Below are 18,480 nucleotides of genomic sequence, written 5' to 3' on the forward strand. Positions count from 1 at the left end.
GCCAAGGAGGTGCCTCAAGCTTTAGCCCAAGGTCATTGCTGCACCTGCCATCTGTCTACTCAGGCAAGACTTTGCCTAATGCATCCTAACCACGAGAGGGGAATTAGTTTTGATTTATATATGTTAAATCTATTCTTAGCTTGAAAGAAAACCTCCTGACGTCAGAAACACAAAATGACTGTGGTATTTGTGCGGTGCCAGTAAATAGGAAGGCCTAGGATATTTCTCACTTTACTCTTTCAATGTGAAATATGGAATTAAGTGCTAGGATGGAACCAGGGCTCCCGGACCGAGCCCTCTACTTCTGTCCTGGTAATGAATGCTGCTCCTCCGTCACTTGTCTTTTGTTTACCAAACGCCTAGAGTGAACCAAGGGAGCCTGAAGAAAAATGTGCTTGAGAAGAAAATGTGTTGAAATTAATAGTACAGCTTCTAAGTCCTTATTGAAAAGAGCTGAGCCAAAATATCTCTCTACACCTACAGATGGCGTTATCAATTATGCGTCTTTGTTTTGAAAAGAATAGGAGGACCTGGGTTATGAGCATTTTTGGAATATAATTAAACTGGATGGAAGTATATTAAAAAATCACTGCCATAGAGCTATCTTTGGCAGTTTCCTCTTATTATCTTATTAATACTGAAGGTAAACACATGAATCAACCTGGTGAATCCCAGGGCAACTAAACCTTTTTTTCCAGTGGTATGGAGTATAAGTTCTTGCTCCATAGTCCAGCAATATAATGACATTTGAAAGGAGGGTTTTCCCACTGTTATGGTTGATGTGATATATTTACTTTTCCCTTTGGGGATACTTGTCCTCAGAGTTTGGTAGAGCACTTCACAATTGTAGAAGTTTTCATGGTCTTGTTTGAATCTTATATCACTCCTAAGAGGGGGTTGAGAAAGTAATTGGCAAAAAGTCACACAGTCGTCCTGGGATTTTTACATTATTCTGTGATTCAAGGGACTGATTACTTATTGCTGCTGCTGCTAAGTCACTTCAGTCGTGTCCGACTCTGTGCCACCCCATAGACGGAAGCCCACCAGGCTCCCTCATCCCTGGGATTCTCCAGTCAAGAACACTGGAGTGGGTTGCCATTTCCTTCTCCAATGCATGCAAGTGAAAAGTGAAAGTGGAGTCGCTGAGTCGTGTCCGACTTTTAGCGACCCCATGGACTGCAGCCTACAGGCTCCTCCGTCCATGGGATTTTCCAGGCAAGAGTACTGACTACTCAACTAAAACTAGCTCAAGTAGGGGGCCCCAGGCCACAGGGAAATCTCATGTGACAGATTTGGAATGGCAATGAAATATAATGGGGCCACATAGACAATGTAACTAATTGATAGAAATCATAGCTAACATTTTTGAGCATTACTCCTGTATCAACTCATTTGATTTTCACAACAGCCCTGTGACATAGGTTCTGTTATGACCCCCAGGTTTCAGGTGTGGGAACCGAGGCAAAGAGCAGTTTAACAGTAATGTATTCAGTTGTCACACAGGTAAGTGTCAAGCCTGGGATTTGAACCCATTAGTTTGATTCCACAGCTCTCAGTCCACTTTTTACGGTGCCTTTCTTGATACTGAAAGGCTGAGGTTAGTTGTGTCTCACGGACCAGGGGGCCTCCAGTCTGTCTTTCCCTGCAGGCTGGGTCTGTCCATCTGCCTCTTTCTGCAGACTGGCTTTCTTTGCTTACCTGTAGCTTCTGGGTTTTCCCATAACAAGGGGCCCTTGCTTGCTGTGGTGCTCACAGCAGCCAGAGTCGGCAGGACTTTTCCATTTATGTGTCCAGCCTCCAGTCTCAGTCCCAGTCCTATATTTCCCAAGAGGGAGCATCAGGTTGCCATAGTCTGGCCCAAAAAATAAAGATTTGACCCCTTATCTGATCAGCAGAGGCCAGAGGTGAAGGGGCACGTGTTTAAAAATGCCTTCCTAGGCTGACCCCTCCTTCGGCCATAGCCATGGGTAGAGTGCAGTTTTAAATGAGGTGGTATGGATTGGGCAGACTTCCCCAAATGTGTCTCCTCCTTCATTGCAGTAAACACAAGCTTGTGTGCTCATTTTGTGAAAAATGATGACAACCAGTAGCCTGATTTATAGACTTGGCCAATTTCCATGGTATAAATACTGTCACTGTGGCTGATTTTAAGCTACCGATGTGACAATGGAATTGGGAAGAGATGCACACGGTTGGCTGAGCGCCAAGATGATCCTATCCATCTTCCGACTGGATGCAGGGCCGCTTACACACTAAGTACAGGATGACTCCAAGGAGTTTGAAGTCTAGGCTAACCAAGTAGGTGGGCTTATAGTTATGTAAAACGGAAGAAGAGTTCAAGGAAGAGAGGGTGGAAGTTAGATTTGGCTCACGCAGCCTAAAATAGCTTGTTGTCCTAAGTGTGCCATCCTACGGGCAGGTGGAGATGCTTTCTAAAAAAAAAAGCAACTTCCTTTGCCTGTAGTACCTCACTTGTGACACATAATTAAACCTTTTACTGATTTTAAGATGCCAGACCTCATTTTCTTGGAGGGGCATTGGCCCAGGTTTTTTTTTTTTTTTTTTAATGTATTTTACTTTTGGGCTGTGCTGGGTCTTCGTTGCTGTGCTTGGGCTTTCTCTAGTTGCAGAGAGTGGGATTGCTCTCTAGCTGTGGTGCGTGGGCTTCATGTTGGTGGCTTCTCATTCTGGAGTGTGGGCTCTAGAGCACAGGCTTAGTTGTCCCACACCATGTGGAATTCTCCTGAACCAGGCGTTGAACCCATGTCCCCTACATGGGCAGGCAGATTCTCAACCACTGGACCACCAAGGAAGTCCCAATGGGATAGTTTTTCCCTGCTTCTCACAGTCAGCACTTCCCCCGCCTTTGCTGCTGTCATTAAGGAACTCCTTTCTTCCACCTTCCTAACCTAGAGATGCTGGGTCCATGCAGTGGCCTCCTAGACATCTTTCAGCTGTACACACACTATTAGTTTTGATTGGAGGCTTTTATTTATGACCAAAAGGCCATTTCTCAGGTCATGTAATTATGCTAAAAGCCAAGACCGTCTGGTGACTACAGCCTCTGAGAGCATGTCAAACGCCGTCATGATTTCAAGGCCCGTCTGGGTGACTCTTGCCCTTGCACATCTGGAGAGGGGGTTGGGAGCCTTGGCTTCGGTGCACTACTTACAATCCCTCCATCTTTCTGCCTGATGCGGCTCTGTTGTTAACCCTGACCGGCTCTCACAAAGGATGGTGGTGACCCTTGGGAAACAAGTGATGGGGTGTGGACAGCGTAGATCACTCCTCAGACATGGAGTTCCAAGTGTCCTACTGATTGATGGAAGGTCAGCATCTTTTTACCTATAAAAATAGTACAATTAATTTATTCTTTTAATTTCCCTGGAGATGTAGTAAGGGAGAAATTTTACAAATCTCACTTCTTTTGTGTCTCATTGGAGGTATGCCCTAGTTTGTGGCTATGTTGACTTCTGAATAAGAGGACAAACATTTATGAAACAACTACTACTTGTTAGTTGCTGGATCAAGAGTTTTATACAATTGAACCCCACAGTGACACTAAAAGATAGTTCCTGTCCATTTTGCTTGGAGGAAACTAAGACTGAGAAGACATTTATGAACCTGACTTGCCTAAGGGCACTGTTGCTTGGAAGTGTTGGGAATGGGATTGAAAACCAGATTTGACTACAATGTCAATATATTTTTAGCTTTACTCTGCAGGCCTCCCCCCCACCTCCTGCCCTGCCCCATTTTATTAAATTTGCAAGCATACAAAAGAGTTGAAAGTACTGTGCAGTGAATAGCCATGTACCTACCACTCAGATGGTACTATGAACATTCTGCTACATTTGCTTTATCATATATATGTGTTTATTCTATCAGTCCCTCTATCAATTCATCTTATTTCTTGATGTGTTCAAAGTAAGTTGCAGACATTAGGACAGTTCAGCCCTAAATGTTTCAGCATGCATACCAGATGAGAGTTCAATATTTGTTTATGGTTCCTTTTTTTTTGAGGTAAACTTTACATACGGAGAAATACAGAAATGCCAAGTCTTGACAAATGCACACACCTGTGTAACCTAAGTCCTTGTCAAGATATAGAACATGATCATCACCTCAGGAAGTAAGTGCCCTCTTGCCCCTCTCCAGGCATCATGGTTTGATTTTTTGCTTCCCTGGTGGCTCGGCTGGTAAAGAATCCACCTGCCGTGTGGGAGACCTGGGTTTGATCTCTGGGTTGGGAAGATCCCCTGGAGAAGGGAAAGGCTACCCATTCTAGTATTCTGGCCTGGAAAATTCCATGGACTGTATAGTCCATGGGGTTGCAAAGAGTCGGACATGACTGAGTGACTTTCACTTTCACTTTAGTTTCTATATCGTGCAGTCTTAAATAATGTCGCCTATTGTTTTCAGATTGACTTTTCCTTGTGTTATTAATTCAAGGCAGTATTTATTGAGGTATGTGGCAGGCACAGTGCTGGGTGCGGGGAGAACAGGAGGGGAGGAAAAAGACATTGGCTCACCTGGAGAGAGAGATGTTAATCAGCTCATCACAGGAATGAGTATCCCATTACCAGCAGAGGTGAGAGCTGAAGGAGGAGCGCAGGGTGCTGGGGGAGGCTTGGTGAATGAGGAGGACGATGGTCAGGGAAGACTGGTCCAGTATTCTAGTGTGGCAACAACTGGCTAAGTTTGAGCAGTAGTAGCTCCTTTAGACAGGGAGGGGGCATCTGTCACAACCCCTACCTGTCCCACTTTAGTCATGTCTTGGCTGAGATGGATTTACTGTGGTGACAACCCAACCTCCAAGTCTATAATGGCTTAAAGCCCTGGAGTTTTATTTCTCACTCTCATAGAGACCAACAAGTGCTCCTGATTGACCAGGAGCTCTCCACCACGTGGTGATTTCAAGGACCCAGGATCCTGTCTTTGTAGCCTCTCGATCGTCAATCTGTGGCTTCCAAGGATGCTGTGCTTATCTGCATTCAGCGGATAGAAGCGGAAAGAGAGCCAGGAACAGATCTGAAAGGGCTGTGCACCACCCTGCCCACTTTCCATGGATTAGGGCTCAGTAGCTTGGCCGTGTCTGCCTGCAGAGAGAAGCTGGGAAACATGGGATGAACCCGAAAGAAAAGACAACAGGTTTGGTGAACAGCCAGCCAGTATCTGATCCAACACATTTATTTTACCTGCATGGCTTCTTTAGGCATTTGAGTGTGCTTAAAACTGATTTAGCTGCTATGGGCTTTGGAGATAAGGAAACCTGGGTTCAAATCACTGTAACATCACTTCCAGCAGGATAGGGGCTTAATCTGTTTTGGTCACTGCTGTGTACTCAGTGCCTGGTATACAGTAGGTGTTCAATAAGCTTTTGTTGCACTTAAGTACAGAATTCTCAAAATTTGATAATAAGGAAATCAACAAACATAAAATGAGTAAAAGACCCGAATGTGCATATGTGCTCAGTTGCTCGGTTGTGTCCGCCTCTTTGCAACTCCATGGACTGTAGCCCGCCAGGCTCCTCTGTTGATGGGATTTTCCAGGCAAGAATACTGGAGTGGGTTGCCATTTCCTTCTTCAGGGAATCTTCCTGACCCAGGGACCGAACCCGTGTCTCCTGCGTCTTCTGCATCGGCAGGCAAATTCTTTACTGCCGAGCTACCTGGGAACGCTTGCATATTCTTCACCAAAGAATAAATTAAAAGTAAGCACATGAAAAGATGCTCAACATCATTAGTCATTAGGGAAATGTAAATTATTACCACAAGATACCACTTCATACTAAAATAATGGGTAATATTTTGTAAAAATTTAAAAATTACCAGTGCCAATTGCTGTTGAGGTTGGAGCAGTTGAACTCGTGTATTGCTGATAGGAATGAGATGTGTATAGCCATCTAAGAAATGATTTCTTTTAAAGTTAAATATACATATTTACTCTGTTACTCAGCAATTCCACTCCCAGGCATTTATCCTAGTAATAATGAAATAAATGAAAACTTATGTGCATGTAAAAATATGAATATTTATAGCAGCGTTGTTCATAATCACCCAAAGTTAGCAACCCAGATGTCCTTCATCATGTAAATCGATAAACAGACTATGATATACCCATATAGATTAATGGTATATAAGTTTTTTAATAATAAAAAATATACCCCTTTGAAAACAAAACAAAAAATAAACCTTTGTTGGTTAGATGAATGAATTCCCCTTCTGTCCTGGGCAATGATAATAGCCACTATTTACTTTGTGCTTATCATGTACTTCTGTTAGTAGGCTGGGAATTGTCTCAGAAAAAAAGGTGCTAAGATTTGGATATGGATAGTGGCCAGAGGATTAGAAAGAAGAGTAAAGGTCTAAATTTCTTTTTCTCTTGTCTCCCACTTTCAGTATTTTTCTGAAAATACTGGAGCTCCCTTTCATCTATGTACTGATGAGGGAATTTAATGTATTTTCTTATTGGCTCGCTGGTAGGGTAAAAAAAAAAAATCAGCTATTTTCAACCTCTGTAGTTTTGGAAGACAGATGGTTGCTCCTTAAAGTGAGATTTTCCTTCCTGTGTGTAAAACAAATTCTGATTATATTGTACTCATTTGTACTTCAGGTGGATTGTGATCAGCTGTCTTTTGTTTGTCAAAAAAGTTTATGTGGTTTTCAAAGTCATCCTGATGTCTTTTAGCTGGAGAAGGCAATGGCACCCCACTCTAGTACTCTTGCCTGGAAAATCCCATGAGCGGAGGAGCCTGGTAGGCTGCAGTCCATGGGGTTGCAACGAGTCGACACGACTCAGTGACTTCACTTTCACTTTTCACTTTCATGTATTGGAGAAGGAAATGGCAACCCACTCCAGTGTTCTTCCCTGGAGAGTCCCAGGGACAGGGGAGCCTGGTGGGCTGCCGTCTATGGAGTCGCACAGAGTTGGACACAACTGAAGTGACTTAGCAGCAGATGTCTTTTAGCAGAATACAGCATGGAAGCCAGAATCTCTGATAGTTTTCCTGTGGTTTGAGTGTTTGATTGTGGCACCTTTTAAGTAATTTTTTGTTGTTATTGTTATGACTCATTTCTTTGAGGGTAGGTTTGAGGCTAACTGGAAGAAATTGATTGCATTTTTTCTTTTTCCGTAGGAATACAAGTAAAACCCTCCATATCTTATTACCCCTGGCACTGCATCTTTGCTAGTTATTATGGGACTATACAGGCTGAAGACCTCATCTAGCACAATTGAAGATGGTAACCCAGCATTCTGGGCAGCAGGAGGTGTAACTACTTTTGTTTGAAGAATACCCTATCCCGTGACCATCAGGGCATTAGAAACCCACCATTCCACTCATTGAAGGGAGCTGCCGATGGTCCAGCAGCTTAGCTTCAAGTCTCTGTTTCCCCAGACTCTAGTCTTTTGTCAGAAAACTATCCATAAGAAGAGGGAAGGATGAAATAAACAGAGATGTATAAACACCTAACCAAAAGAAATAGATTAAGATACTGTATTTACAGTAGGTCCTTGTTGCTTATCCATTACAAATATAGCAGTGTATAGCACAGGGAACTCTGCTCAATATTCTATAACAACCTATTGGGAAAAGAATTTGGGAAAAAATAGACACATGTATGTGTATAACTGAATCACTTTGTTGTACAGCTGAAACTGACACAACATGGTTAATCAACTGTACTCCAATATATTAGGTTGGTGCAAAAGTAATTGCATTTGGCATTGTTGAACTTTGCTGTTTGATATTGGAATACATTCTTAAATAAATGTGTTTATGTTATACATCATTTTAATGTACATTTCTCACTTTATGATATTTTTGCTAATGACATTACTTGCTGTTTATTTTAAATTTATTTTAGACTATAGAAATGATGTTAGACAAAAAGCAAATTCAAGCAATTTTTTTTATTCGAATTTAAAATGGGTTGTAAAGCAGTGGAGACAACTTGCAACATCAACAGCACATTTGGCCCAGGAACTGCTAACGAATATACAATGCAGTGGTGGTTCAAGAAGTTTTGCAAAGGAGATGAAAAAGTCTTGAAGATGAGGATTGCAGTGGCTGGCCATTGGAAGTTGACATTGACTAACTGAAAGCAATCGTTGAAGCAGATCCTTTTACAACTACATGAGAAGTTGCTGAAGAACTCAACATCGATCATTCTATATGGTCATTTGGCATCTGAAGCGAATTGGAAAGGTGAAAAAGCTAGATAAGTCGGTGACTTATGAGCTGACTGGAAATAAAAAAATTGTCATTTTGGAGTATTGTCTTTTCTTATTCTACGTATTTTCTTACTCAACAATGAAATATTTCTTGATGTGATGTGCGAAGAAAGGTAGATTTTATATGACAACTGGAGGCAACCAGCTCAGTGGTTGGACCGAGAAGAAGCTCCAAAGCACTTCCCAAAGCCAAACTTGCACCAAAAAAGAGGTCATGGTCGCTCTTTGGTGGTCTGCTGCCTGTCTAATCCACTACAGCGTTCTGAATCCTGGCAAAACCATTACATCCGAGTAGTATGCTCAGCAAATTGAAGTGATGCACTGAAAAGTGCAATGCCTGCAGCTGGCACTGGTCAACAGAAAGGGCCCAATTCTCCACGGCAACATCCAGCTGCACATCACACAAACCCAACATTTCAAAAGTTGAATGGATTGGGCTACAAAGTTTTGCCTCATCTGCCATATTCACCTGACCTCTTGCCAACCAACTACCACTTCTTCAAGCATTTTGACAATTTTTTGCAGGGAAAATGCTTCCACAACCAGCAAAAGGCAGAAGAGTCTGTCCAAGAGTTCATCGAATCCAGAAGCATGGATTTTTCCACTACAGGAATAAACAAGCTAGTTTCTCATTGGCAAAAAAGTGTTGATTGTAATGTTCCTGTTTTGATTAATAAAGATATATTTGAGCCAAGTTATGATTAAAAATTCACAGTCTGAAACTGCAATTATGTTTGCACCAACCTAATAAAAAGTTGAAGAAAAGATACTATATTTACAGAAGTGCTGTGAGAAGAGAGGATTAATGTGAGAGAATTAATGTGGTGGAGTATCTGAGTTGGGTTAATCTGATGGAGGACCTTGAACGAATGTTGAAAGGAGTTTTGGTGATTCCTAGTCCCACTGGGCCCCTCAGGTGCCTGAGAGTGAACGAAGATGACTCAGTTAAATGCACCCATTCTTTTGCTCTCTTTAACATATCAGTATTACTCACTTTCTTTTTTCTTTAGAAAACTTCAAGTAATGAATTAACATTTGTTTTAGGTCTTCTCCCTTTTCCTGAATTTCATCATGATTTCTTTAAAAGTTAAAAAACATTTCCCTCCTACTTAAAAATATATATTGAAAGGCAATTTTAAAACGAGAAAGGAAAATTTGGAAAGGAAGGGAAATCACTCATAAAGTCTCCATTAATGCCTCGGCCATATAGATGTTTATCTGGTTGGAACATTCAGAGTTCCAATGTGGTGGTGTGTTATTCAGTAGTAATTGCCAGGCCCGCATCCCCTCTGCATCTGTGTTATTATTGGTCCACACTGCTTTTCACCAGTCTGTGGCGAGATATGTACAGACACTAAAAGTGTAGAGACTTTTATAGCAACTAGACATCGTTGGGACATCCAGGGGATTTGTGCCATAGAACAGGAAGTAGGCCAGTTTGAGTGGAATTGAACCAGTATGGTAAGACCCAGATGGCGTAAGCTGGAGAACCACAAATTGGTAGGGGATGGGTTGGAAGGTCAAAACAAAGAAACAAAGAACTAGTCTTTGACTGTGGATGACACCCTGCACTGCTTGCTGTTGTGTTGTCGTTCACACTTCTTCCAGTCATAGCCAAGGGAGAGGAAGAAGAAAAATTCACCCATAATCCAAACAATCTGATACAACTCTCCTTAGGATTAGTGTCTTTCCTTTCACCCTTTGTGTTTGTGTGTGCATGCCTTTTACAAATATAATTGTAACCACAATCCATCATGGTTTCTGTATCTTTAGAATCAGGTTCCTAGTTGGCATATTATGGGCAATTTTTCTTTTATCTATCAGCTCAGTTCAGTTCATTTGCTCAGTCATATCTGACTCTTTGCAATCCCATGGACCGCAGCACGCCAGGCCTCCCTGTCCATCACCAACTCCCAGAGCCTTCCCAAACTCATGTCCATTGAGTCGATGATGCCATCCAACCATCTTATCCTCTGTCGTCCCCTTCTCCTCCCACCTTCAATCTTTCCCAGCATCAGAGTCTTTTCAAATGAGTCAGCTCTTTGCATCAGGTGGCCAAAGTATTGGAGTTTCAGCTTCAACATCAGTCCTTCCAATGAACACCCAGGACTGATCTCCTTTAGGATGGACTGGTTGGATCTCCTTGCAGTCCAAGGGACTCTCAAGAGTCTTCTCCAACACCACAGTTCAAAAGCATCAATTCTTCAGTGCTCATCTTTCTTTATAGTCCAACTCTCACCTCCATTCATGACTACTAGAAAAACCATAGCCTTGACTAGATGGACCTTTGTTGGCAAAGGAATGTCTCTGCTTTTTAATATGCTATCTAGCTTGATCATAACTTTTCTTCCAAGGAGTAAGCATCTTTTAATTTCATGGCTGTAATCACCATCTGCAGTGATTTTGGAGCCCAGAAAAATAAAGTCAGCCATTGTTTCCACTGTTTCCCCATCTATTTGCCATGAAGTGATGGGACCAGATGCCATGATCTTAGTTTTCTGAATGTTGAGCTTTAAGCCAACTTTTTCACTCTCCTCTTTCACTTTCATCAAGAGGCTCTTCAGTTCTTCTTCACTCTCTGCCATAAGGGTGGTGTCATCTGCATATCTGAGGTTATTGATATTTCTCCCGGCAATCTTGATTCCAGCTTGTGCTTCATCCAGCCCAGCATTTTTCATGATGTACTCTGCATATAAGTTAAACAAGCAGAGTGACAATATACAGTCTTAAAGTACTCCTTTTCCTGTTTGGAACCAGTCTGTTGTTCCATGTCCAGTTCTAACTGTTGCTTCCTGACCTGCATACAGGTTTCTCAAGAGACAGGTCGGGTGGTCTGGTATTCCCATCTCTTTCAGAATTTTCCACAGTTTATTGTGATCCACACAGTCAAAGGCTTTGGCATAGTCAATAAAGCAGAAATAGATGTTTTTCTGGAATTCTCTTGCTTTTTCGATGATCCAGCAGATGTTGTCAATTTGATCTCTGGTTCCTCTGCCTTTTCTAAAACCAGCTTGAACATCTGGAAGTTCACGGTTCATGTATTGCTGAAGCCTGGCTTGGAGAATTTTGAGCATTACTTTACTAGCATGTGAGATGAGTACAATTGTGCGATAGTTTAAGCATTCTTTGGCATTGCCTTTCTTTGGGACTGGAATGAAAACTGACCTTTTCCAGTCCTGTGGCCACTGCTGAGTTTTCCAAATCTGCTGGCATATTGAGTGCAGCACTTTCACAGCATCACCTTTTAGGATTTGAAATAGCTCAACTGGAAATCCATCACCTCCACTAGCTTTGTTCACAATGATGCTTCCTAAGGCCCACTTGACTTCACGTTCCAGGATGTCTGGCTCTAGGTGAGTGATCACACCATCGTGATTATCTGGGTCATGAAGATCTTTTTTGTACAGTTCTTCTGTGTATTCTTGCCATCTCTCATTAATATCTTCTGCTTCTGTTATGTCCATACCATTTCTGTCCTTTATTGAGCCCATCTTTGCATGAAATGTTCCCTTAGTATCTCTAATTTTCTTGAAGAGATTGCTAGTCTTTTCCATTCTGTTGTTTTCCTCTATTTCTTTGCATTGATCACTGAGGAAGGCTTTCTTATCTGTCGTTGCTATTCTTTGGATCTCAGCATTCAAATGGGTATTTCTTTCCTTTTCTCCTTTGCTTTTTGCTTCTCTTCTCTTCCCAGCTATCTGTAAGGCCTCCTCAGACAGCCATTTTGCTTTTTTGCATTTCTTTTTCTTGAGGATGGTCTTGATCCCTATCTCCTGTACAATGTCACGAACCTCTGTCCATAGTTAATCAGGCACTCTGTCTATCAGATCTAGTCCCTTAAATCTCTTTCTCACTTCCACTGTGTAAGGGATTTGATTTAGGTCATACCTGAATGGTCTAGTGGTTTTCCCTACTTTCTTCAATTTGAGTCTGAATTTGGCAATAGGCAGTTCATGATCTGAGCCACTGTCAGCTCCTGGTCTTGTTTTTGCTGACTGTGTAGAGCTTCCTCATCTTTGGCTGCAAAGAATATAATCAGTCTGATGGTGATGTTGGCCATCTGGCGATGTCCATGTGTAGAGTCTTCCCTTGTGTTGTTGGAAGAGGGTGTTTGCTATGACTAGTGTGTTCTCTTGGCAAAACTCTATTAGCCTTTGCCCTGCTTCATTCTGTACTCCAAGGCCAAATTTGCCTGTCATTCCAGGTGTTTCTTGACTTTCTACTTTTGCATTTCAGTCCCCTATAATGAAAAGGACATCTTTTTTGGGTGTTAGTTCTAGAAGGTCTTGTAGGTCTTCATAGAACCATTGCAGTTCAGGTTCTTCAGCGTTAATGGTTGGGGCATAGACTTGGATTACCATGATATTGAATAGTCTGAGATAAACACTTAGTAATCAGTTTTGTCTCCTAATTGTCACTCTTTTTAGAAATTTTCACCTCCTTCAGCTCCAGTTAGTGTTTATAATACCCTAAGAGGTTTTTTGTTTTTTTTTTTTTGGCTGGGGGAAGGCAGGGAGGGGGGATTTTCTTCTAAATATTATTGATTTCTTGTCATGCAAAGAACTGCTAGAAAATAATTCAAATGTCTTTACCTTTCTATTATTCTGTTCTCATCCATCCCAAGGGTTTTAGAAGATGCACTTTTTAACCTCTGTTAGTTTTCTCTGTTCAGGTGAGGCAAAATTCTCTCAAGTCACTAAGCTTACCTGGTAGTTGAGACTCCAGGTGGTGAGCTGGCCATCTGGTGACATGGACATCACCTCCTACAAATAGGCATCTCCTATGGAGGAATGCCATCCAGAGGGCCATCATTCCGAATCCCCCTGGCTCCATCCACTGCCCACCGGCCATCTGTTCTCCCCCACCCCAGGGTTTATTTTGGCTTTGCATGCTGTTATATGAGATCTCTTCTGAGTCACCTGTGCCCACCTTGGTCTTATTATGATTCTTTAAAATCTCTTCCTGAACCCTGGAAATGGTTCCAGGTTGTACTCACTCGGTTTTGTGAATTCAGAATGACAAAGAAAAAGAAGCAAGGAGGACGTGGCCATGTTTTGGTCATGGGCTGGAATCTCAGCTCCTCTTATGACTTATGTGCCTGTGGGCTCAGCTTTTTGGCTCACAGCATCATAAACCTGGCCCTTGCTGAAAGAGCCAGCCCCATTCACACTGATTGGAAACTGACATTTGACTCCTCTCTCAAGCCATCTTGAAGAAGGATGCTTAATAATCTGTTCTGAATTTGATATTAATAGGAAATTAACTTCTGTGACTTAGACATAATGCTATATATTTTAACGATAATTCTGACAGTCTTATTGGTTTCTGGCCTTTATGAGCCAAAGCTATTTTCAAATATGAAATATTTACAAATAGAAATCAACAAATCAGGTATTATCAAGCCAGTGCTTGGGGAGGTTGCCAAAGTGGTACTGAGAGTGATTTTAAGTAATATTCACAAAGACACAATTGCATGAAAATAGTTAACTGAATGTGGAAGATAAAGTATCTAGGTGTGAAATAAGCAGTGCGAGGAATAAATGTTGAAAGAATTTAACCATTTTCATTCCTCAAGGACTGTGCTGTTGATTTCACCACCTACTTTGCTCTGGGTAGGAAATGGGCTGGTGGGCCATTAATGCTAAGAACCTATCTGAAACAGCAGTGGTTGCTGAGTGTCTGTGGTCTGGGATGGTGCTGGAGGTCCTCTGGGAAACTTCCAAAGAGTTGATTTTTACCAGAGCAAGTCTAAGAGAATCACACAGAGTAACAGAATCTTTAAAAGAGAAGCTGGAACTTTGCTTCTGAAATATATTCTTACCACAGATAGTGGGAATTGTGGAATAAAATTGTCTCTCTAATGTTCACACTTGAATTACCTTTAAACGGAGACTATCCTAACTGACCGACTCAATGGACATGGGTTTGGGTAGACTCTGGGAGTTGGTGATGGACAGAGAGGCCTGGCGTGCTGCAATTCATGGGGTCGCAAAGAGTCGGACACGACTGAGCGACTGAACTGAACTGATCCTAAGTGAACAACCCTGTGGTGTGTAAGTTACAGTGAAAGTAATAGTTTTCACTTATACTGCCAGCACTTACCATGTTCCTGACACTGTGCTGGGTACCCTACGTGCTTATTGTGGCATTTAATCTTCATAGTCATTTCATGAGATGTAAACTGTAATTATTCCCATTTTACAGATGGGGAAGCTGAGGCTGAGACGAGGTAACTTGCCCAGGACCACAGAGCCTGATGATGTTGGATCTGTCCCTCCGAATCCAAGTCTGTGATCTGTCTGCTACTTTGCTAAATGTTCTCTGTGACCATATCAGTATTTGTTCCTCCTCTGCCCAGCAAGCTATTCCCCAGTCATGAGGATGAGCTAAAGCAGTTTTACTTGATAGGCACATGCTGTATGCTTTCAGAGGCCTTTCACATCTGCCATCTCTGCCACAAAGAGGGTTTATGGCCCTTCCTTTCAGATTTCAGATACACACTAAATGATATTTATCTCCAGGCTCTTATTATTGGAGATAATGAGCATTGACTAGATTGTGTTCTGACCCCCACAGTGCTTGAAATTCAAGTACACTGGCCAGAATTCTAAAGAACTTTATGGAAATCTTAAAAACTCACACATGTAGATTAAATCAGTTGTGCTTTTGGTCTTGTTTGAGCCCTTAAAAAATGCACAAGCCTGAGTAACACTGTGATTAGATCTAAATAAAATTTAGATGCCATGGGATATGGTTCTGCATTTGCCCTTTGAGCTTGGTGAATTATGGATTTATCTTGGAGACTAACCATTTTCCCTGCCTTCGGTGACTGCTGCATTTCTCCTGCCACAATACTGAAAAGAATGTTTAGATTTCCAGCTACTTTTTGTGGAATTCACATACATTTATACTAGACAACTGGATCTGAAACGGATATTGAGAATTTCCTGCATCTGTATACTCAGTTAAAAATATTCCAAAGGTAGTGGTGGCTTAGTTGTATTTGACTCTTTGCAACCCCGTGATCTGTAGCCCACAGGTTCCTCTATCCATGAGCTTTCCCAGGCAAGAATACTGGAGTGGTTTGCAATTTCCTTCTCCAAGGGATCTTCTTGACCCAGGGACCAAACTCACGTCTCCAGCATTGAAGGTGGTCTCCTGCATTGCAGGCAGATTCTTTACTGACTGAGCCACCAGGGAAGCCCCTCGCCAAAAATGTTCCAATAGTTTTCTTGTATCATGCATCTATTCAACAGTAACTATTGAGTGCCTACTGCATGCCATATCCTGTGCTCTCCTTGACCTTGAAGTCTCACCATTGTCCTTGTTCAGCTCATCTCATCTCTCACAGTAGCTGCTAACTACATCTGAGTGACCTTCAGCACTCACCTGTTCACCAAACATTTGTGAGCCAGTTAACTGTAGAGGTTGTTGGGCATGACCATAGATGCCTGCAATACAGTAGGCTGAGGTTGAGGGAATCTCAGCTAAAGAAATGCCACTAGGCATTGGAGCACAGGGGAAATCCTTGGAAATAAACAAACAAAATAAATAAATGCTAGGTAGACAGGCAACAATCATTTCATACATCTCTCTCATTTTACAGATAGATATTGAGCCTAGAGAAGAATCATTTGGTCCAATTAAGTAACCAGTAATATTGAAGTTTCATTTTAGGATTTGGCAACCTCCTTAGCTTTAAACTCCCCAAGTAGGATTAAGGAATAGAATTGTCCTTTAAAACATTTTCCAGGGACTTCCCTGGTGGTCCAGTGGCTAAGACTCTGTGCTCCCAATGCAGGGTACCCAAGTTTAATCCTTGGTCAGAGAAATAGATCCTACATGCTGAAACAAAGATCCAAGATCCTAAGTGTCACAACTAAGACCCGGTGCAGCCAGATAAATAAATATTAAACACCACATTCCTGCTTTGACTAGCATGTTTTCTAAAAAGCCAGCCAGGGTGAAGGGCATGATCATCATGATGAATACCCGTTTTTTTTAGATGAGTAACATCAGGCATGGGCTTCCCAGGTGGCTCAGTGGTAAAGAATCTGCCTGCCAAATAGGAGACATTGGTTCGATTCCTTGAAGAAGGAAATGGCAGCCCACTCCAGTATTCTTGCCTGGGAAACCCCATGGACAGAGAAGCCTGATGGGCTACAATCCATGGGGTCACAAAGAGTCAGACACAACTTGGCAACGGAACATCAACAAAACGTCAGGCACACAGACACTAAGTGACCTGCTTGTGGTCACTCAGCTGGTTAATGACAGAGTCAGACTCAGAGCCTGGGGGCCCCGGCTGGAGAGGCCTGTGCACTGGGAGGTCCACTGCATAGGCAGAGGGGAAAGCGAAAGGGGCAGAATGGAGTGTGAGTGAGTGGGAGGAAGGTCCAGGGTTGGCAAGCTAGGTATTTTCTGTTCTGCAAAGAAGTTGCTTGTTCTCTGGCACTACCTGCATCGTGTGGGTGGGAGGCTGTCTTGAATTGCTATGCGTTTCTCTATTACCTTTATTTTTTTCACCCTCATACAAAGCTTCCTCTTGTGTTGAGATTCCTGCCTTCCTCCTCCTTGTTACTGTCACCTTCTGACCTTATGGGCACCTGGCTCCTCATTTATTGAGGATTTCAAGCTTCTCAGAGTCTTAGCATTCTAAATCCTGCCATCAGTGCCCGCAACATCAGGATCCATAAGAATAACCCACCTTATGGATGTCTCAATTGGAACCATTTTTATTTTCACTTTGGTTCAGCCACCCTCCCCTACAACCGTACCCTGGCCCGCCCACAGGAGCTTGTGCCTGAGACTCTAGTTTTCACCTGTCTACCACCTCTTAATGTTCTGGTGCCCACTCTCTCGTTCCCATTCTCTCTATTCTTTGGCTTCTCTGAGGTTTCAGCCCCCGCCACCCCTGACTTTCATCTTAGTCCACCTCCCCCATTATGCTTCTTTTTTCTTATCCATCTCCCGCCAAGCCCCATGCATGTCTCAGCCCCCTTGTCATTCTGCCTTTTTCAACCTGCATGCCCTCTGCCTTGGGATAATTCAGGTATTCACTGCCTCTGCTTTGACCCACAGGTTGCTGGATTTGTTTCCAGTATCCCTGTAGTCAGCTGGTCCAACACGGCTCATCTCAGCAAGGTCTTCCACCCCACTTGCAGTCCCTTCTTGGATTCCTCATCAATTCCATTTCTCATTCCCCACAATTCTCCTGGAACCTTGTAACCTGCTTCCAGCCTCAATCCACCTTCTCCATAGATGACTTTTGTGGTACCTTCGACATTTGTTCATCCCTTAAATGTCGGTTGCCCAAGGTTCTGCCCTAGCCTTCCTATCTTTCAGCTTTGCCAATGTCTAGGTGGAGACCACTCACGTGACACACCTCCAGCATAGTTTTTGCAGCACACCAGCCCTCTTCTCACCCATGGATACTTCCGGTTAGATGTTCTCCAGCCACCTTGCACTCAGCTGTCTCCCAGCTTGATCTGCTAAGCTGGTCCTTCTGCTGTGATGCCAGTCCTGCTGAATGGAGCCTCTGCTTAGCCACGCAAACTGGAGGCCAGTCACCCTAGACTCTTTCCTCTCAGCTTGCACATCTTAGGTCCTATTAGTTCTGTCTCCTTAATATTTCCTATGTCTACCCCCTTCTCCTACCACTTTTACTCGAGCCCCTATGACCTCCCATCTGGATGATTTCTGCAGCCTCCTATCTGGTGTCCCTCCCCTCTCCCACCTCAATCCATCCTCCATAGATCTTTTAAATCATAGAACAAATCATATCTCCTTCCTCAGCCTAAGGATGAAAACAGCCCACAGATCTGTTTTATTTGACTGATAGTGTAAGCCTGCACCATATTTAAAAACAATTTTCTTTTGGCTTTTCTTGTCTATATAAAATATCAGAAAACTTCCCCAGAGATCTCCAGGTTTCTGGCTTATGTTTGAAAAACAGAAGCCCTGGCGTTCTGGTTCCTGCATTTCCCAAGGGCCCACTGGCTGGACAGCAGGACAACCATGCCTCTTAGATGGGGGTGTGCCCTGATCCATTAGTCACAGACTCACCTTTCCAGGTATGTTTCACTCACTCAGGTCGCCCACCTGGCTCCTGCATCCTTGAGCTGATGGTCTTTGGTTTGTGGAATGAAGCTGGGTCTCCTCTAGCTGCAAGAGCCCCATTGTCATCTGCACCCATGGAGGTTTATTTCTTGGAGTACCTTAAACTTGGAATTTTATTTCTTACCTCTG

General features: G+C 42.8%; 1 protein-coding gene across 1 annotated transcript in view; it reads left to right on the forward strand.

Moving 5' to 3' along the window:
• Positions 1 to 269: 269 nt before the first annotated feature.
• KIAA1549L (KIAA1549 like) overlaps positions 270 to 18,480 on the forward strand; it is a 286,023-nt gene continuing 267,812 nt past the window's right edge. The window contains exons 1-2 of the mRNA XM_081538083.1: positions 270 to 312; positions 1,441 to 1,503. Of these exons, the coding sequence (XP_081394209.1) occupies positions 270 to 312; positions 1,441 to 1,503 (106 nt within the window). The remainder of the gene's footprint in view (positions 313 to 1,440; positions 1,504 to 18,480) is intronic.

The sequence above is a fragment of the Giraffa tippelskirchi genome, chromosome 11, assembly GCF_054371585.1.
Source record: "Giraffa tippelskirchi isolate mGirTip1 chromosome 11, T2T-mGirTip1v1.2.pri, whole genome shotgun sequence".
In the NCBI taxonomy this organism is placed as follows: Eukaryota; Metazoa; Chordata; class Mammalia; order Artiodactyla; family Giraffidae; genus Giraffa; species Giraffa tippelskirchi.